Here is a 21497-nt window from a genome sequence, read left to right as displayed (position 1 = left end):
AGTAGATTATATTGGTTGGGGTGGAAAATACTGTCGAAATGCCACAAAAAATCTTGTCATTAGCAAGTAAAAATTATTATCAGAAGGACATTCCCAATCTGGGGTTCCCCTGTAGCCTCAAAGGCTCACTCAGCTGGTTGTATTTACTACCAAGACAAATGATCCTCGGAAGAGCTTTCTCTCCCTTTGTCCCTTCATAGTAAATAGTCCAAGATCATTATTTCAGTACCTTCTTCTCCTTTCCTTTCTAAATCTATACATGACATGTTTTGCAGAATATACAACAATGGTAGGACTTTCACTAAGATTTACCTGAGCAGTCACTTAACATGCAAAGGGGATGGTGATGGTGACCCAAGGACAAGCATATGTTTGCAACAGCCTCTTGCATTTGTAACCAACTTTCGGATTATTATCATATAACATAGTGTCCTAAAATATAACGGTCACATAAATACTTACAAGATTTCAGGAAATGTGTAACTTATCTGAAATTGCGTATTTCGGGGTTGATGTTTGACTCTAGAGTTTGTCATTTAACGGTCTGGTGGGGTTGGCGGGAGAACTGGCAGTCTTTACCATTTCTTAGAGTAAAGTTTTAAATGAGTTGTAGATTCCACAGGAGAAAAAGATCCCCCTTAGGAAAGCAAAATGCCAGTATCTCTCTTTCTCTTTCCCATTCTTCAATTATTATTAGAATTATAATCATTATCTGGACAAAGCAACGAGTTCTGAAGCATTTCTTCAAGTTGCCCTCTAGCTCCACTTTTAATCCATTAACTAGTGGTCTTCAGTTTGTTGATAACTTTTTTCTCTTTGACCCTCCTGTTCTGGAACCAGATTGTAACCTGCCGCTCGGAGAGATTTGTGGTGGCTGATATCCGCCTCCGTTTGTCCTTGGTAATGAATTTGTTTGTAGCGTATTCCCGTTCGAGTTCTTTTAATTGCACCTTGGTGTAAGGGACGCGCTTCTTTCTCCCCCTCCTGTAGGAGCTGGCGTCTGAGGGATGAGAGACCACATCTGGAAAATAGGGAAGAAGGCAAGTTACAGAAGGGTCAGATCCAGGCCAGGACACAGGCAACAGCTCTATTTGAGACACCGCCTTGCAGTGCCCGGCTGCCCTTTGCCATGCTGTACAATCCAGCCTTTCTGCCAAAATCTGGAGTGCCAGTGGGGAGGGTGGTTAGTTCTGCAATGAAATGAAATCGCCCAGGGATCCAATGACCACCCCAGCCCAGGCCACTCTGCCCACACAGCAGCGGGCTTTGCTTGATCTCCTGGCCCAAACGTTAGCCCCAGGCTCAGGGGACAACACTTCTATGCCCTGATTCCTCGCTGTATCCCCAAAGCCCCAACACTTGATGTTTCTACACTGAAGGATTTTTGAGAGAACGAATACGGGCAATTTGGTGAACCGTTTCCAGGTCAATTTCCCATCCTTACTTAAGTCGATGTCAAGGGCTGGCGAGGGCGGGGCGCAGAGGGAGAAGGAAGCCAGCTAGGGTCCCCACAAGCTTCTTCTCAGCTATCCCTCACCCAGGGAGAGCCAGGACCAGCCCAACTCAAGGGCAGTGCGGTCAGCTCAGGCCAGCCGGGATCGGGCTCCCAGGGGTGCAGCACCACTAGGACAGGCCAGGGAGAGAGCAGAGGGGCACGAGGGTGACCCAGGAGCGAGCGGAGGAGAAGCTGGAGCAGAACCGGAGGACCGGGACTGAGAAAGGGGCGCCATTTACCGGGCAGAGTGGACTTCCAGAGGTGGGGAGGCTGCGCCTGCTCTTTGGGGCAGTACATTTGGCCGTTCCAGCCGTTGGGCAGCGCCCATGGCTGGTAGCTTTCCATGGGAAGACCCAGGGGCTCGTGGCGCGACTCTCCAGGGCCCCCGAGGCCCGGCACCACCGGCATATCCAGGTAGCCAGGCACGGGCTGATGGTGGTGGTAAGGTCCGGGCGCGTAGCCCTGGTGGTAGAAGGCGAACTCCTTAGCGCGGGAGCTGAACTCCTCGGCCGCGGGGCCGGCGGTGTCCATGTACTTGTCCGCGAAGGCGGCGGCGGCGGCCGAGGCGGGCTGCGCGCACGACTTGATGGCGTTGGGGTGCGGGCCCATGCGGGCGCAAGGGTAGTAGCCACTGCCGAAATAGCCGTAGGGCAGCGCTGCGGGCCCCGACGAGCTCTGCGCCGCCGCCGAGCAGGGACTGCACTGCTTGGCGGCCTCGGCGCCCGCTGGGCCCGCGGGGCCCGGTCCTCCCGAGGACGACGCCGCCGCCGCCGCAGCTGCAGCTGCGGCGGCGGCGGCAGCGGCGGCGGCGGCCGACGGGGGCGCCTCCCCGGGCGCGCTGCTGTAGGCGGCTGCGGCGCCGGGCGCCAGGGGCGCCGGGTGCGCCATCAGGTTGCGGCACTGGTTGGCTGCGGCCGCCGCGGCCGCCGCGGCCGCCGCCGCCACCGAGAAGTTGCCCCCCGCGGCCGCAGCCGCCGGGTGGGGGAAGCCCCCGCCCCCGGCCCCGGCCGCAGCCGCCGCTGCCGCCGCCGCCGCCGCCGCCGCCCCTTCCATGTTCTTGTTGAGCTCGTCGGCCACCAGGCCGCCGCCGTTGTCGTAGAGAAACATGACGGTGGGCTCGATCCAGCGGGGGTGGAGGAGCACGGAGGCTGTCATAGCACGAGCCGCATGGAGAAGACCCCAGTGGCGCTGTTTTAAAAAGCCCCCAAGAAGTGAAGAGCGCGCGGCGCGGGGCCGGGGCCAGAGCGAGGGGGGCGGATCGCGCCCCGCGGGGTCGCGCCAGGCGGCCGCCCATTGGCCCGGGCCCCCCCCTTCCCGCTCCGCCCATGGCGTATGCAAAGCGGGCGGCTCCAACCCCGGTTCTGCTCTGTACGCCCGCCGTCCCTGCCGCCGCCCGCGAGGTCCCCAGCGCCAGCGCCCGCCGCGCGGCCGCGCACCATTCACCCAGGGGAGAGGCGGGGGATGCGGAAGGGTAGGGGCGGAGGACAGGGCGGGCGGGACCGGGAGGGAAGAGCGACCTCCTCGCAGCTCCCCTTCCCTTCCCCTCTCTCAGTGGGGCTCGGAGCAGCGTAAGGCGGGGAGGAGATGGGGCGAGATGTGGGGTTGCGACCTGAGGCGGTGGGAACAGGTCAGGTAAATCTGCGGACGGCTGGGGACGGTAAAGTAGCGAGGCGTAGACCAGGCTGGGTGTTTCTTGGGGTCTCTGGCGCTGTTTTCTTTCCAGGTATCCGCGCCTCTTTCTGCAGCGAGACACCAGCACGGACACTTGCGCTTTCGGCTTCGACAGCGTCGCGATTTGACTCTCCTTCCGGGGGAACCGTGGCGGGGCGTCTGTGGATGCGCCTGGTTTATGGGTCCCAGGACATCCCACTGGAAAACTTGGACTACATATAGAAGCTTTCTCCCCTTCTCTGTCCACAGTGTTGGTGGGCAATCTCCTACACTCGCATTTAGGCCCATATTCTCAGAACGACCCATCACACCCACACGGACACACGCACACACACAGCCAAGTGTACTCTGATCACACACTCATGCTTTTATATACTGACTGTTCCTCACTTTGTCCCAGTAACAACTCTTCCTCCTCCAGAGACTTTGAGATGGAGAGAGCGATCTTTGTGCACCGTTATTTAGTGCTCCCACATCTCCAGCCAGGCTAGCCTGTCTTGGAAGGAGGTTAAGAGGAACAGGCCCCAGCTGGGTGCTGAGCTGGGACTCGAGCCCCCCTTCTGGGGCTTTAATGAGGCTTCACAGAGCCTGGGCCGGAGCTGACTCTCCAGACACCTGGGCACTCTCTATTGCACTCCGTTTTGGGACAGGAGAAAGGGACTCTTTGGGGTCCCTTTCACACCTCCCTCTGCCAAGTAGGACTGGGGAGAGCACTGTCTCCAGCCTGCAGCGGGTGCCCGGTCCTCCTCTGGCCATGAACCAGCTCGAGAAGCTTTTTTTCCCTCTGTGCCTGGGAAATGCGACCCTTTCCTGAGAGCACAGTGGGGTGTTGGTGCTGGAAGAGGCAAGCAGCTGCCATATTTTGGAGAGGGATTCTGGGGGTCCTGTCGCTTTTGAGTCACATAATTTCACCTCCGATTGTGGATGCTGTGAGCTGGTCAGATTTCCAGAAAGGGAACATGTATTCAAAGTGAACCTGAGTGCATTCCACCAGAGCATCAGAGTTTGGAAGAGTGCTGGACTCCCTTCCATCCCGGGTAGACTGGTGAGCAGCCAGGCTTGGACCTGTCTCCTGTCTCAGCTTGCAGACTCAGCCCTCAGATCAGGGCACTACGAATATCCCCACCCCTTACCCCCGCCCTGGTCTGCTCTCTAAGGTTCCTTGTCTTCCCAAAGTGTCCGGACCAACGAGGCTGGGCTCTGGCTTTTATCCGCCCTAATTCCAGGTTTGCCTGAACCAATGTAAGTGTTGCCCAAGAAAACCTTCCATGACCGTCCCCCCGCCCCCCGTCATACACATACCCAGTGTGCCCTTTCCCTCCTGCCTTTTTAGTAGCTCCGGGTAAATATTGATTTGCCCCCAGTTTACCTCCTCCCTGACTGGCCATTTGCAGACTAAAGAACCAGCCTCTGTAGGGACCTGATTTTTGTGTTACTTTCCGGCCCGTTCACCCCCCTTCCTTCCTCCAAGTGGCATTGTAAAACTCATGATGACAAAGAGACAGGGTAGGGTTTGAGGCCCCAGTTCCTGAGGACTTAAGGGCTGTTTTACATACAGGTCAGACACGGCTGGAGGCCAAGGTCAAGTTGAAAGTTGCAGTCTAGCCATCTTGAGAACTGCCAGGCAAGCCTGGAGACCCAGGCAGCTCCTAAAGGCCCACTGCCCATTTCCCCTCACTCTTGATTCCCTTTTCCTTTAGAATTCCTCCTGTTTCTGGCTCTGTTTGGTTACCCAGCAATTTTTTCTGCCTTTGTGGAGTTTTTGGGGCGGTGTTTACAGACTCTTCTTCTCTGCCTCCGCCCTGCTCTTGGCCCAGGCTTCGTTCCTCTTCTGTTTTCCAGCCAGACCCGGAAAAACGAAAACACAGCTCGGGGAGCCCCCACCAGCCAGCGCCTGTGCCAGCTCACCTCTGGCCATGGCGCAGCTGCCTCCCGGTGCACACCGCGGCCAAGGCCAGCTCCACATTCCTCCCTCACTCTCCCCACTTCACCGGAGACCGAGCCCTGCATGCAGAGGAAGGGCCCCAGCTCCACAGACTGCCAGAGCCAGCTAGGTCCCTCCTCACCAAAAATGGTGAGACAAGATTTCATCTTGTCTGCTGAGGAGCCCCAAGAAGGTTTGTCTGGGAGGGGCGGCACTGGGGGGAAGGCTTTGGATTGCATCTCGAATTAAGCTTTGCTTCCTAAACTTGGTAACCCCACAAAGGAAGGGCTTCAGGCCTGAATTATTTATTGAGCTTTGTGGTGGATCTTTCTTGATCAAGTTATTGCGATATTTTCTTAGTTCCGAATATCTCTCTATCAAATTTTAAAAACCCTCGAGATGTGATTACTTAGAGGGAGGCAGCCTGCCTGTTCGCTTCTTGTCTTGGATCTCAATATACACAAAGTGATTTTTCTATCAGGCAAGTTAGTGGTGTCCTGGTGTGCCTTCACTGTTTTTAAAAGTCTGCAGGTCCCTTTAGATATTGAGTTGTAGCCACCAGTGGGGATGGTTTATAGAATTTGAATGAACTCCATGAATAATTTTGGGTTTCTAGAATTTCTCCTTACTTTGAAGTAAACCTCTTTCTCCCCCCTTCTTGTCCATTGCTGAGAGACCTAAGAGATCCACTGTAGGTTCCCAATATTGGGAATATTGGGAATTAGCCCTCCAGGCAGCCACCAAACCTGCTTGCTGTGGGAAAAGAAGGGTTGGAAGGCAGTGCAGAACTGGAGAGTGCTCTGGGAAGCAAGCACAGACTCTCCCAGTGATCTTCCTCTTTTCCCAACGGCAAGGTCAAGACTCACTTGCCTGTCCAGCTGCTTGGGTCTGATCCTCTGAGCTGTCCCTCTGCTTTTTATTGTCTACCAGGCTCAGGAATTCCTATGGGATTGCAGGGAGATGCCTCAACTTGAATCCCGGCAATGACAATTTTATCCTCAGGCCCTTTGTAGGCTTTGCTGGGAAGCCATGGCACTCATTGGGATCTGCGGGTGGCAGTAGTCTCTTGAGCAAGAGGGTGGCAGGAGTGAAGGTGGGCTTTGCCTGGCGCTCCCTGATTTCCTTTAGAGGAGCCCCGAGTGGGCAGCACGGCAAGATTGGAGGGCAGCAGCTTTTGTTCCAGGAGCTGCCAGATCCTCTCTCTTGCCAGTGCCTTGGCAGGCATAGCTTCTGACCTCCTAGGGGCAGGCTGGGGTGCCCTGAGGGACTTTGGTTGCTCTGGAGCTGAAGAAAGATACTGTGGCTGGGTTTTTTTGGGAGGGGGGTGGGGACTCGCTGCCAGCCTGAGCTATGAGGCCCTGGGTTCCCAGGGTTGGAAGAGAAAAGGACAAAGGGAAACGGGGTTTTAATCGAGTTTGATTTTCACTAGCAAATGAAATTTACCTGCTCTCACTTTAACTTGGAGGAGGCTGTCAGCACTGCTCTCTGGCACTATTTCTCTGCATCCATCCAGCATTAGGATAAACATTCCTTGGTTGGTTTTAAAGACACTTTGTATTTCAGGATATTCATGTGTTTCTAATGTATCCAAGCAGCTTTACGAGCTGCATTTGCAGAACATCTTAACCCTCTCTCTCCCATTGCAGGAGGGGTAGGGGCTCAGAGATAATGGCAAAGGAAGAAAGATCCAGACGGGGAAATGGCTGAGGAGCTGAGGCTAGCTAAGAGAGAAAGAAAGAGAGAAAGGGGGCAACACCAGAACAGGATAGCACTTCCAAAACTGTAGTCAACCAGACTGTTTGGGACAGATGCAGTTGAGGGACAGCTTTGTTCATGGTGGGCTTTATGTTTCCCCACCAGGGTGGAAGCTGTAATCTTTCTTAAGGAGAAAGGGTAGGTTCTGAAGAAATTTGGGCCAGCGCTGGCCAGTAGGCAGAGAAATGGCACATCCTGAGTCACTTGCTGAAGCTTTTGTTCTAGATTGTTTTTTCTTTTCTTTCTTTCTTTCGTTTTTTTTCTTTTCTGTTTTTTCTTTTTCCTTTCTTTCTTTCTTTTCTTTTCTTTCTTTTCTTTTCTTTTTTTTTTTTTTTTTTTTTTGTCATTTGAAGGCAGCACAAGGCCCAAGGCTGTAGGGACAGTTTTGGACTGTGGGAAGTCAAACGCTAACATGGTGAAAATGGGAGGCTGTTCAAGATCCAGGAAGATCCACGAAGACCCCCCACTTTGTCTTGAAAGATGCCCTCATCCTGTGGATTTTGAGGACAGTGAGTTTTTGGAGGAGTAGCTCTCCCTCTGCCTGGTGTGTTCCTTCTGGTACCAGGCCTTCAAGGCCACCCGTGCACAGAGCTTCAGAAAGGACCCCACTTCCAGCCCTGCCCTGTGGTACTTCTCACAGAAAGTCCTTGAGCAGGAATAGGGGCGTCTCCCCTTTTAGAACAACCAGGCCCAGGTCCCAGGCTCCCTTGAGGAGCAAGCCCCTCTGCACAGTGCCAGCCAGCGGTGCCCAGAATCTGCAAGCTTGGCGCAAACTTGGAGCGAAGGGTGCGTTCTCGCCTCTGAGACCAGCGGCCCTCGGGCTCAGGGAGGCCTGGGTGATTCCTCCAGTGGCGGCGGAGGCAGTGATGGTGAGGGGAGTGCTGCCTGCCCCGACGGTGCTGCCTGCTGCCGCCGTGCTGCCGCCGCCGCTCTGCTGTTAACAGGACCTGGAAACTCAGCCTCCACTTAAAGGATGGGAGCCTGCGTTAGAAGCAGAGGGAACTCAGAGAAGCGCTCCTCAGAGGGAGGAAGCGCCTTCTCGCGGGCTTCAGTGGGCCGGCCAGGGTACCCGTCCACAGGACTGTGGGGCCCACGCCACCCAGAGAGTGAGCTTCCCGTCACTCCGCCGGGGCGCCGGGAGAGCGCAGGAAGGCCGAGGAATTCTGGGAGGCTGCGGCGTGAAAAGGACGAGAGATCTCTGTCCCGACGCTGTCTGTTTGTCCCTGCCACAACCCAAGAGGAGTCCCAACTGCCGGCTTCCACCCCCATCCTAGCTTGATGCTCCGGCCCGCAACAAAACAGGAAACCAGCTGTGGGGGCTGTGGATTCATTATGTCAACAAATACACCGAAGACATTCGAAGATTTGAAGGAAATAGGGGGCTTGGACGTAAGCCTGGCCCCGCGGAGCCCACAGCTTTCTTGCCGAGAAACCGGTGCAGGCGGCCACGCGGCCTGGGCCTGGGCCCGCGTGCGTTCGTCTCTCTCTCCCCAAAGACTCCCACGTCCCTGACCCAGGTGGCAGATTCTTAATGCATAGAGCAGCTAAGGGAAGAAAACTCACCAGCGCAGCCACGAGAAAGGGGAACTCGGAACAGAGAACCGAGAGGTGTGATCAGACTTTTACATACAGGTTATACGTCCTAATCGTAACGATGTGTGTGCACACACAGATTCACGCATCAAATGAGCACACACACCCAGTGAATGCGGACATCCAAAGTCCTGTGGGTGAAATACAGGCATCATACCAAGTCTTGAGGAAGAACAGTTCACCCTGTCGGACCAGTCTGGTGACATATTTCGGGGTGGCTGGCGTCTTCCTAACCTTGCTGATTTTTCCAACCACTCACCATTCCCTCCCCCGCGGTTTTGCAAATACACCTGTCCCCAGTGGAAGGCAAGCCCCCGATTGGCATTTACCTGGTTCGGGTGTTCTCCCCCAGAAACTCTGGCTGGCTCTGGGGACCCGCGCTGAGCCGATCAGAAGCGCCGACGTTGCTCGTGGCGCAGCTGCCGCTCCTTTGTACCGCTGCCCTGGCCCCGCTCGCCCCAACGCTCAGGGAAACGAAGCAGCTCAATAAAAACTTTTGATATTAGTTTTTATGGGTATTTACACTCTGGTCAGAGGAGCTGAGTACGGAAGCTCCATTAATCAGCCCCCAACCTCGGGTTTGGATGCTCATTTTATGGGTTGGGAAAGTGAGCTTGCCGGAAAGAAAGCATGGGGATGGCTGGCTGATTCCAGAGAAATGAAAAAGGGAGCAAGGTCGTTTACCGTTTTTGCAAAACGAAGATTAAAAGGGTAACTCCAGGTGCTACCCGACGGACTACGTTTTTATTTGACCCCCTGGCAGGGATCATTTTTCCACCTTTGCCTAGCACAACATTTTTTTAAAAAATATTTTTATTATGGAACTTTCCAAACACACACAAAAGTACAACGGACCCCTATATACCCAACTCTTAGTTTCAACCATTATTATCATTTAGTCTTTCATGTTTCACTGTCCACTTCCACTCTTTTTTTTTCCCCTGGAGTATTTTAAAGTAAATCCCAGGCATCACATCATTTCCACTTCCAACATAGGATTTTGAAGATAAATTTCAAGGTTAAGCAAAATTGCTCAATAAAAGGAATCCTTCCTATGTCTGAGGGTAAGAGGTCAGTGTGTTTGAACTTGAATTTTTCTGATTACAATCTAGAAAGAACTTGAGGGTCCACCCAAGAGAAATCTGGACAAAAAAGGAGAGTGGTGTGTTGGGCATCTCGCCTGAAATTTTATGTGTCTCTTCATCAAGAATACATATGTATGAGTGAGACACATGTTACCCTTTACCATGAGCGTGTCGTCCTTTAATTGAAGATTTCTACTGCTGCATCAGGATTTGGGAGGAGATGAAAACCGTGCCTCCGTCCTTTCTATGTCCTAAATTGACATCTATTTCCCTCTTATTGGACAAATAATCATTTCCCAATTCAACATACCTCCTCTCCTTGTAGAAAGCAAAGAGAGACTTCTAATGATTAATCTAGGAAGGGAAAGTTTGTGCTGGGTGGATATATCATTGCAGTAACCACAGTTTTCAAAAACAAATACAATTCTATGTATTTTTTAAAAAACTCCTCAGCAGTAAAATATTTTTTTAAAGAATGACTAAAGGTGTTGTGGCTTGCTTTGTTTTAATTCAGTGGTCTAATTGACAATGAGTATGATCCTCCTCTGAAGCATGATTTAACTAAAGCCTTGGCAATTTTAGAAAGCAAAAATGGAAAATAGCAAACCGTTGAATCTGAAATTCTACACCAGCCTGCTACTTAATAAATTCGAATCCTACTTGTCTGTGTGGATATTGGTCATCCTTTCTGTGACAGAGTGTCGGGTTATTTTGCATTTGGATTGTTTATGTCTCCTTAATTAATTTTTTTGAGGAGTTGTTAAATATCTGGGACACTTTGACCCTGGGATGCTTTTATGCTAATAATATATACTAAGATATATGCTAAAATAACTGCTCATCACAGTAGAAAAGAGCTATTTGGCTAAACTCATAAGAGATGTGTAAATTAAGCAAAAGGAGAAATTATGTGCACAGATTTTATGTAACTTTCTGACCACTCCAACTACAACCAGCAGAAGCCCCAGGAGACACTGGCCTCGAGTCCCTCCCCTGCAGCCTGTGGAGCCGCAGCAAGGTCAGCCCCTACCGGGGATCTGGACAGCTCTTTCAAGGGTCCCTGGTCTCCTGATTCTAGGATGGAGTTCACCACGGGCATTATGGTTTGGGTCATCGTCAGGGGTCGAGACTGCAGAAGTGGGAAGATTCGGAGGAAGAGGGAGAAAGGACGAGAGAGAGACCGCAGCAAAGCTGTGAGACAAAGAGGAAAGGGGAGACGGGAGGGTGCAAAATTAAAAGTAAGGAAACCATAACTCCCATTAAAAAGTCAAGCCATGCAGCCCAAGTCAGGCCCTTGTTTTTAAAGCTCCACAGAAACCCATTCTCTGCGGAAGCCTGTTCTCCGAGGAAGCCTGCCTGGTGGGTGGGGGGTGGCCCGCTGGGGTGGAGGAGACGCTTAGGCTGCAGGTCTCCCTGCGATTTCTTTAACGGCACAAAAATAATCTGAAGTTTGAAAAACCGATTGGAGTCCAGAGTTAAATGTGAGCATGAACTTCTGCCCATAGAGAGCCGGAGCAAGGAATTCTGGCTGGTATCCGTTGCCCCAGCATAGGTCTTGAGCCATACTTGGGACAACCCCTCGAGCCTGCTAGCAATTACGTGCTCTCAGCCACTTTTAAAAAGGCCATATTTCTTTACATTTCTAGGACCTAATGTGGGGTTATGTCGGGTCATGGGACCCTTGGCTGGTGCAAAGTAATTTGATGTCACTGAGAGCAAACAGACTCGTTTGTCACCCAGAGGAATAGACATCCCCACGGGCCTGAGCTGGGAGCAGAGCAGAGCAGGGCTGGCTGGGGCTTGGGGATCCAGCCATGGGTCCAGTGCTGGCTTAGCCAGGTGGGCTGGGAGGGGGCTTTCTGGGTTGTTCATGTAGATGCAGGGGAGTGAGGGGTCAGCTCTGTTCCAAGCACACAGCCCGTTGAGCTTGTGTGGGACCCAGATTGTTTCAGGCCCTTGCATCCCAAGTTCATTTTCAACAGGACCCAAGTCTTACTTTTTCATTCCCTGAAGTTAAAGCTGGTTAAACCAGGAGCAGTCCTTTCCCTCTCACCCCACTCCACTCACTGCTGCTCTCATGGTCTGTATCGGGCTCAATACAACCGAAGGGAGTCTCTCTACCTGAGGAACGAGATCCACCCAGCTAAGAGGTATGAAGAGGAGAGGGCACAAGCGACCATAAACCTTATACTCCTTTGGGGATGACTTCAGTGTTGACAGGGCTGGCTAACATCTTGGTGAAGGGCTTCCAGTCGTTTGCCTACAATTGTCTTATCCACTGTTTCCAGTTCCTTTCGTTTCGGGGGGAGTAGGATAACACAAAGCAAAAGAACAGGATTCCCTGAGCCCTCCTTTGAGAATCAGGGAATGTTTAAGCCCTGGAGTATGGGTAGGTATGGAGAAGGCAACTTGATGGACAAAAGGAGGAGGGAGGAGGCCACTTCTGACAGCCCTGGACTGAGCATAAGGTGGAGTCCTCCTATCAAGGGCAACTCTCAGCAATCATCCCTGGCCCCTGCAGGCCCCACCCCAGAGGGTCTGGAGGGTCTATCAGCGGGGCCGCAGGCCCACTCTTGGGGGGACCCAGTCGTGGATCCATAAAGTCCTGGGATTCACACATTGAAATGTGGCACATACGTATCCCTTGGCCTTCTGTATCATCAGAGGGCATCCTGGCACTGCTCTTCCTCCCTGATAATTCTTAGATGATGTAGTGCCACAGTCAATGGAACAAGAGGGAAAAGTTAGATCCAGCCAAAGTGGCCAGCCATGAGGGCCCGAGGAGAAGACCCTGCTTTAGACAGATGAAGCCAGCCAAGAGAGAAGCTACAATTGGCGTCTCTGAGGCAGATGGGGAGGCCTGCAACAGAATCCACCTATCTTTCCGCCCACCTCCAGGTTAGGAAGAGGTGCTGGTGCAGCTGGGAGAGCTAATGTAAGAGACAGCATTCCATGGTGGGGCCCATTCTCCCAGAGTTGTGAAAGGCGCCCAGTCCTCCATAGAAATGAGACAGTCTGGGCAAGAGAAAGAAGACAGGGCAAGGTCCAATGGCTCTGCAACAGAGATGCAGTGAAAACACACCTGTGCACCGTGGGAAGCTGGGCTCCTACAGCTTTGCAGTGTGCCCAGCCAACACCCGCCCGCAGGTGGCAAGGGCTCAAAGCAGACCACCGGGTGGGATGGCCTTCAGGGCATTTGCCTCACCTGAATTCTGCAGCGATCTTTTGGTTCCCAGGGTCACTCGGTACCCTGGAGGAGAAACCACATATGTCGCTCCAGCACTCTGCTGGCTCTGGGTTCAGGATTTCCAGGAAGAGTTGAACGGATATCTGAGGATCCTGGGCCCAAATGCCCTCCGTTGGCTGACCAGGACCCCAGCCTGGAGAGAGGAAAGCCAATGAGAGCTAGACCTTTCCTCTCTGAGGTGGAAATAGTGCCTCGGTCCTGAGTGGGATCCCTGCCCTGGCCCGGGAACACAGAGGCAGCCGCATGCTCCGAAGGGGCGGCCTGGGAGAAAGGGTCTTCTCTTTTAGGCCCTCCCACCCCCGCACAGTTTAGCGGCAGTCACGGTCGCGGCAGGCAGAGGCCGAGGAAGCTCGCAAGGCGCCGCTGCAGTTGCGACCTCTTCCCACTAGATGTCTTCCAAGTTAATCGGAATTGAAGGGCGTTGTCTGTTCCCGGTGCCCGAGACTCGATTTCCCCCGTCGCTTTTTGAAGTCTGGAGTTCCGCTGGGAAAGCAAACCTTTTTCTTTCTTTCTTATGGCCCCTGCCCAGCCCCGTGCTCCAAATTCTGGCTCTGGAATTAAGCGAATTCAGAATTAAGCGAATTCAGAATTAAGCGCCGGCTCCCTATGGGCCCGCTTCGGACCCGCTCACGGCATTGGAATCTTTTTATGACCTTTGATGTGTTTAAATAACATGGCAAGGCTGAGTACACACCTCGGATTAAACTTTAATCGGCTGCAGTCAAGGTCGCCCAGGTGGTAAACGCGTTTCCTCCGACGTCTCCTGGCAGACACTGCAGGGTCCAAGGTCTGGGGCTGAGGCCCTCACTGTGCCCTCCTGCCTCTACCCAGGCCTGGGTGGGGGGCCAGGGCCAGGGCCATCCCACTGTGCCCCAAGGAGGACTGAGGAAGTGGGATCGGAGGCAGACACCCAGGGTGGGCTAATGACCCGAGCACAGTTTTTATAGCTACTAGACAGAAGAGTTAAAAATTCCAAAAGGTGCTTCCAATTTCCCCTGACTCCAGAGAATAGTTGTAGGTCCAAAGTCATGGTCAGTGCCTTGATTATTTCCCTCAGCATGGTTCTGGTCGCTCAAGGAGAGAGGGATGTTGCTGGTAATGATGGATGGTGCTGCCAAGTTAGTTGATTGTTTTTAAGGTTGCCAAGCCCTTGAGAGGTACTTCTGGATCTAGAACCCAGGCCCTTCCCCCATGCCAGGCTACACAAAGTTAGCTTGAATGGTCAGCTGGATTGAGTCACCAGGGCTGAATATAACTTTCTGAACCAATATCCGTGTCAGGGAGAATTGTCTTGGACAGTTATTTAGGAAAACAAATCCAAGGCCAGGGCAGAATGTATATTGAAGGCTACCAGTGTGGTTTAAAAAAGGGGGTGAGTAATAAGGGCTGGAAGGATAGTCAAGCCACCAATAACAGTGGCTTCCTCTGGGGTGAACTGGGGGTCAGAGGGTCAGATGGAGAATTCACTTTTTTTGTATTGTTTGTAATTTGCACAAATTTCATGTGCTAGCCAGTGGGGTAGCACTTGTCAGGAAATAGGGTGCGCTGTTTATCTCATGGCCAAACATCATAGGAAATTACCTCCACATATCAAACCAGATTTGGATTCAGAGGAGACATTGAAATAAGGCACCCCAAAACTTAGACCTCAGCCCTACAGGCACCCACTCAGCTTCTCATCCCCTGGGAGAGGTTCTCAGGCTTTTCTCTGCTGGGCTTGCCCTGACCTGGAAGTGAACATGCCAGCCCAGGATATAGAACCCCAGCTATTCACAGCAACAGGAGAACCCCACTGTCTCAAAACGAATTAAAGCCTTATCTTCAATTTTCCCCCAACCCCTGAGTGCCTGAGGGTTTGTAGACAAAGCCCCTCTATGCTCCTTCAGTTTAGAGTCCTTACAGCCCCTAACCATGGTGTGGATAGTAAATATCTTTTCTGGGTATATTTGGTTTGTCAATTTTTGTCTCTAAGGGTCAAGAAGCTCCACATACTTGACTGGGGTGGTGACTTCTTGAGTTAGAGACAATAATATTATCACTGACCAAATTTAGTTTTAAAAGTGCTTCTTCGTGGAGCCTTTTGGGGGTTGGTAATGCTCTATATCTTGAGCTGGGCAGTAGTTACACAAGTGTATACAGATATAAAAATTCAGTGAGCTGGGTGCTTAAGATTTTTATGCTTTGCTATATATGTAAGTTACACGGCAATAAAAAATTTTTTAAGTGCTTCCTCATAACAACCTGCGAAGTAGGTCCTGAGGTTATTATAATGATCTCCATTTTACAGACACTGCAACTAAGACTCGAGGGAAGCTAGAGCGTCCCTGGCCTCCGTGGGAGAAAATAACCACTCCCAGCTTCCTCCTCCCAATCTGGCTGCTTCAATAGGGAACTCTTTCTTTTCCAGATTTCTCAGGTAACAGGAACCAACCCAGTCCAGAGACGCCCTTCTCAGGGTGGTTATGAGGCAGGAATGTGATAGCCAGCTCCTTCTTCAAAATTTTTAGCCTTTGAGTAGGGAGAGGATGCAGAGGGAAGTACCCAGAGGCTGTAAGGCCTAAAGGACCCCACTTGTGCCCCTCTAATGAGGAAAGCAGCCTCTGGGGCTCGGAATCTATTTTCTTCTCCTTATCCCAGTCACCCCTGCCCAGGCACCCTGCACCCTGGAGCAGAGCCTGCGTCCTGGGAGAACCTCGTCCCGGGAGACCCCTCCAGGAGGCTGCACCCTCCCGCCTGTACCACCTCCCCCCACACCCGGCACCTTTTCTCAAGAGCACTAGAGGGGGTGGAGTGGGGTGTTCTGAAATTACGGTGGCTGCAGCGAGATGGCCGAGGATAGAGAAAGCGGTTGTTGTTTATTCCAGGCACAGTCGCAAAAGGCTTCCAAAAATATCGAGCCGGGATATTTTATTGTTCAGCCTGTCTGCAGCCTGTAATTATGCGTTCAAGATGTTTAATGTGTGCAAATGCATTAGCCGCTTTCGCTGGTGAAAACCCTAGCTGGGGGCGGGGGAGGGGCAAGTCTGGAGATAATTATGTCGTACAGTCGCAAACAGTATTCTGATCTTACTGTAAACGGCCCCGGCCACCTTTCCGAGACGCCAGGAAAACCTGGAGAGTGACTCGTGGCGTTTACGCGGGCAAACTGCTTTCTTCCTTTCGTTTTCTCCCGTATTGTTCGAAGTGTCTATTGGGCGGCGTCTGTGCCAGGTTCAGGGGCTCGCCAGAGAGAAGGCGCCGGCCGAGGAGAGCCCGGAGCAGCCGGCGCGGGCGTGCGGAGCCCGCGGCCCTCGGAGGCCGGGCCTGGCGCGCGGGCCTGGCAGCGGAGGCGGCTGGGCTGGTGGCCCGGATCCCTGACGGCCCCAGGCAGCTCCCGGCTTGGGCAAGAACAAGCACTCCCGCTCTTCCCGGCCGTTCGGGTCTCTTCCCTCCGCACCTCCTCATCAGGCCGCGATCGGCACACCCGCAAGCCCACTGCGAGGCGGCTCCGGCTGCAAACGCGAACGCTGGGCCGAGGTCCTGGGCCCGCGATCCCTTACTGGGGAGGGGTGCGGGGTCGGCTAGCATTGGGCTGACCCGGGGTGAACTGGCTCTTTTGGGTCCCGGGTGCTGAGGGGCCGAGAGAACAGCTGGGATGGGGGAACCCTGCCTCCAGCCCCCAGGCCGGCCCGTCCGCGCACCCACTCCACCCGGCGGAGTCTTGGCGTGCGGCGCCAGGCGCTCTCCGGCAAACTTGCAAGGTCCTGTGCTGGCACCTCCCACCGCGCGACACGTACATCTCGGTCCCCATATTCAGGCAGCGGCTCCGTCAGCCGAGCGAGAGTGACCAGCGCAGGGAAAACAGCAGTCCAGGAAGGGGACCAGCCCCCTGAGGGACCAAGGCGTGCGTTTGCAAACCAACAACAGCTCCCGACTCCCCAGATTTCTGTTTCAGCTCAGGCTTTTAGGACAAAAACAAGGCCGCGGTGTGGAGCAGAGGAGGCTCTGGTCCGAGTGCCAGGCGGAGCGCACCTCTGGCTCCGCGATCCCCAGACGCGAAACCCCTGGAGCGCGGGCCTTGGGAGGCGGGTCTGGGGCGGCTGCGGGAGGCTCCTCTTTGCTGAAGGCCGGCAGACTCCCTACGGGAATCACTGGGTCCGGGTTCCCACTAGTGCAACCTTCCGCCGCGGACCTGTGTCCTCTCATTTCTCCTTAGGAAAAGACTGGAGTTTGAAATTCACTTTTGGCCGCTGATTTCAAACAAAACAAAACATAAACATTGGGCGTTCATTCCATGTTGTGGGACACGTAAGAAAATCGGTGTAAGATCCAGGGTGCATTTTCTGAGGCCTGGCAGCGCTGTTGCCCCTGCCAACCCCCTGGCCCCAGGGCATGGAGAATAGGCTAGGCGGGTGTGGAAGGATCCGGGGAGGATGACATAATCCCGTAATCCCAGGAAGGGAAATACTCACACAGAGCAGAAAAACAACACCCACCAGACATGATTTATTTCTGCTTCAAATGCATCATCCAAGGAGAATCCCTTTGGGCTACAGTGACTTGGGCTCAGGGGTTGGTGTCGTTAGATCTACCAGTGTTGAGGGAGGCTCCCTGAGATGTGAGCTCCCAGCCTCTCCCCTTCGGGTGCAGGCTCCAGCTAAGGGGAATGAAAGGGAGAAGGAAAGCCTAGTGGGGGTCCTGGGTGGCTACAACCCCAAAGTAAACACCATGCCTTGGATGCTTCCACGAAATGAATTTGCCAGACTTGGAGGAGGTTCCCAGACTTTGAGGAGGCAGTAGGTTAGTTATGCAGCAGCTAGAAATCTGGGGACAGCCAGACCTGGCAGGAGGTGCAGAATGAAGCTTTCAGACTCTGTCTAGTTGTTCCCCCTTCCCCTTGTGTCTCCCTTTCTCTCTCCTATCTTTACCCCACTCAAGGGGATCAGGCCTCCAGGTGCAAGGGGCTTTGTTCCTAGGCTCTACTTGGATGGGGTGGAGAGACTGGGAAGTTTGAGGAGGGGTCTCGCTAGTGGTTCAGATTTCAGAGACTCCAGAAGTGGCCACATCCTACTCCCCCAGCCCCCCCCCAAAAAAACCCCTCACAAACGTAACCACTTTCAGTGTCCCACAAGCTTGTGCCTGGAGGGCCTAAAAGATGCCATCTTCTAACCCAGAAGTTCCTGGTTGCCTGAGCAGCTAAGCAGAATTTTGCAAGCAGAAGGGAACAGGGGTGGGGGTGGGAAGCCACTGTTTCTGTTGATTTCCTAACTTAGTTCAAAATCAGTGCTCACCGAAGAAGGGCATGTGTCTCGTTACTGCTCTCTTAAATGTAATGTTTCTGTCTCTCTTTCTCTCCCGTAGAGTTGAGGGTTTCTAAATGCCCTCGCAGCAATTCAATATTTGATCCTCCCTCTGGGAAGTGAATCTGATCAGGGCCTTCCTTGCTCTCCTCCTCCTCTGTTCTCCAGCCCCTCAAAAGAGCCCACAGAAACACAGAAAGGCCCAAGGGGAGTTTCTTGCTCTTGGAAGTGACTCTGCCTGGGACCCAGAATCCAGAAATGGTGAGTGGTTTCTCTTCAAAGGCTGCCTGGGTCCTGGGGCTGGGGGGAAGGCTGGGCTGAGCTGCCAGGGGGCCTCCCTTGCAGCTGCACCCAGCCTGGGAAAAGGGTGGGCTCTCAAGAAAATGGGTGAATATAGGCCACCTGGAAAACTTAGATTTCTCAGCTCTCTAGATTGCCCGGAGGAGGAATTCTCTGGCTGGGAGTGATTGTTGTGAATTCCACTTTCCAGATTTGGTTTTCCAGCCCGGGAAAATTGGGGCCTTGTTTAAGTCTTTTCCTAGAAGTTACATGCTCATTCTTCGGCTTTCTGTTTTCTATTAGCCAAAGAGAGACTATACATAAGATAATCTCGGTTTCTCCCTGCGACCTCTGAAACATGTAATTTGGGGGAGATACTGTATTTAAAATGCCAATCCCCGTAATGAGCCCAGCTTAGCAGTGTGAGCTCCCGCCCTCCCCTTAATGAACGGAGCTGTCGAGAAATAATTTCACTTTGATCTAGTTTGTGACCTGATTTTTTGGCTTAAAGAAGACTAGGCAGCTAATTGGATTCTCCAGGTGCCTTTAATCTCCACGTCAACACTTGGAACCTGACCAAGCTGAATTAAAACGAGTCTGATAAACAAGATGCAGCTCCCAGGGTAACAGCAATAAGAAAATCCCCCATCACGGTGGGGTTTAATGATCACAGCGTGGCTGGCACCTCACAAAAAACATGAGGCTGTAGGCCCCCAGAACCTGCAGCACGGAAGTCTTCAGAATCCTTTCCCCTTCCCTCCCAACACCCTGGATGTGGTTTAATTAGAGAGAGAAGGCAGGGTAGAGGGAGGTGGGGAAGAAAAACTTACAGTTGGTGAAAGAGGCAGGGTTTGGGGTATCGTCTCAAAGGGAGGCAGGACGTTGAGGAGACTTTGTCTCTAGGAGAGGAAGCAGGCCGAGCCTTTGAGGGCTGGACAGTAAAGATTGCAATTTGAATTTCCAACTGTGCTCCAAGAGTGAGGGGTGCAAGAGGGAAATAGGAGATGAGGGGCAGGGTTATGCAGCCTGAGGGGCTGGGAATCATGGGTTTTATTTAATCTTTTCGGATGCCAGGATTCTGTGTTCTGGAAGCAGAAGCAGGAGGAGGATGGAGTCTGCTGGGACCTCCCCATTCTTAGTGTTGGGCCTGAGAAAGGGTTCTCTTGGGCTCCCTCCCCCACCCACAGCCCCATGCTCCAATTTGCTCTCTGCTTAACTAGCTGGAGGAGTTCTGAGGGACTACTTCCTCCAATGCAGGGAGAGTTTGGTTTAGGTCCGGATCTCTCAGTCTAGGCACTATTGACATTTTGGGGTGGAATATTCTTTGTTGTGGAGGGTGTCCTGTGCAGTGTAGAATGTTTGGCAGCATCTCTGGCCTCTATCCATAGATGCCAGTAGCCCATACCGCAGTTATGACCATCAAAAAGATGTATAGCTGATTCACTTTGTTATAAAGCAGAAACTAACACATCATTGTAAAGCAATTATACTCCAATAAAGATGTTAAAAAAAAATGTCTCCAGACTTTGCCAAATGTCCCCTGGGGCCTTAATCACCCCCTGTGGAGAACTACCAGCTTAGACCTCGGTGAAGCAGGCATTTCTGGGAAAGAGTGGAGTACTTTGCTTGAAATGATCTTTGTAGGGTTCTAGAGAGCCAGGGGAGCAGGATGGGGGACTTTCTCTTCATTTTGGCCTTCTGGCCAGCCGGGTCATGAACACCTTCTCAAGGCTGCCTTGAACCTCCATTGCAACACCTTCATGAAGCCTTTCAATAACCATGTAGCTTCTAGAGCATATAATCCAAACCTTTATAGACATACTGAATCTAGGATAAATGTGTGTGTGTGTTTGTGTGTGTTTGTGTGTGTGTGTGTGTGTGTGTGTGTGTGTGTGTGTGTGTGTGTTTAGATGCTGGAAGAGGGGGATCCAGGCCTCACCTTTTCGGGCAGATTTGAGTGAATGAAAGCTCCTTTCCTTGGCACACCTGGCCTTGAAGTGGGAAATGGCTGAGCTTTTGTGCAACCTGTGCTGTTGATGCTATCAGGGAGTGGAGGGCCTATTGCAAGTGTGGAGGTGAGAGTTGGTCTCTGTGATGCTGGTGGGGAGATACTTATGTAGTAAGGGGCCCTATAGCTCTGCAGTCATTGCTTCCCTCCAGCTCTGAGACCCAGCTGACCTGACTCTGAGCACCCTCTTTTGACCTAGGTTTTCTAGAAACTGTAAGGTCCAGGAAATTATGTTGGGCATAATTTATTGAACATTGGGCATTATTATTCTAATGTGATGGAAAGTAATTTAAAATAAGAATTTTAGTACAGTCCAGCCATCTCAATCCGGTCCTCTTCCCTTCTTCCTCTCTCCCTCCCCTGCCTTTCTTCCTTCCTTCATTTCCTTCTTCCCTTCCTTCCTTCCTCCCTGTTTTCCTTCCAGAATGTGTCCACATATAACACAAATGAAGGAATGTAAAGATTGAGAGAAATTAGTTTATTCCCAAGGACAGTTCTTTCAGGCTTAAATATCAATAATAAGACCAGGGTTAGGGCTTCCGTGGTGGCGCAGTGGTTGAGAATCCGCCTGCCGATGCAGGGCACACAGGTTCGTGCCCCTGTCCGGGAAGATCCCACATGTCGCGGAGCGGCTGGGCCCGTGAGCCATGGCCGCTGAGCCTGTGTGTCCAGAGCCTCCACAATGGGAGAGGCCACAACAGTAAGAGGCCCGTGTACCACCAAAAATCAAAAAAAACCCCCAAAAAAACCAAACAAAAAAACAGGGTTAAACTGGGTAGCCCTTATGTATATTTTTACTACAGGCATCTTCAGTCTCTCCTCCAGAGCAGGTTATAACCATTTCGGGCTAGCTAGACACCTTTAGTAGTCAGGGTCTCGATTCATTAAGCTTTAGGTATTTGACAAAAATCACTGACCGAGTGCTTACAGAGTGCTAATCGATGTACAAAGATGAACTCATTTAATCTGCTTAACAACTCTAGGAACTATTACTGTCATCATCCTCATCTCACAGATGGAGAGACAGAGACACAGCCAGGTTCAGTAACTTGCCCAAGGTCATACAGCTAGTAAGAAGCAATGCTAGGATTGAACCCAGGCCCTGGGTCCAGGGGCCATGTTCTCAACTGCTCATGTGCTGCCTCTTGTTAATGTGCTGTG

The 21497-nt window shown here is 52.4% G+C and overlaps 1 protein-coding gene across 1 annotated transcript; it reads right to left on the bottom strand.

Moving 5' to 3' along the window:
* Positions 1-776: 776 nt before the first annotated feature.
* Positions 777-2650, bottom strand: HOXA13 (homeobox A13). The gene is made up of 2 exons (XM_059073807.2): positions 1735-2650; positions 777-1021 (listed from the first exon to the last, which is right to left on the bottom strand). Exons 1-2 carry the CDS (start codon positions 2648-2650, stop codon positions 777-779), a joined length of 1161 nt encoding a protein of 386 aa, XP_058929790.1.
* Positions 2651-21497: the final 18847 nt, after the last annotated feature.

This window comes from Kogia breviceps, chromosome 9 (assembly GCF_026419965.1).
Source record: "Kogia breviceps isolate mKogBre1 chromosome 9, mKogBre1 haplotype 1, whole genome shotgun sequence".
NCBI lineage: Eukaryota > Metazoa > Chordata > Mammalia > Artiodactyla > Physeteridae > Kogia > Kogia breviceps.
The sequence above is the reverse complement of the archived record's forward strand: the minus strand, read 5'-3'. Positions and strand labels throughout refer to the sequence as shown.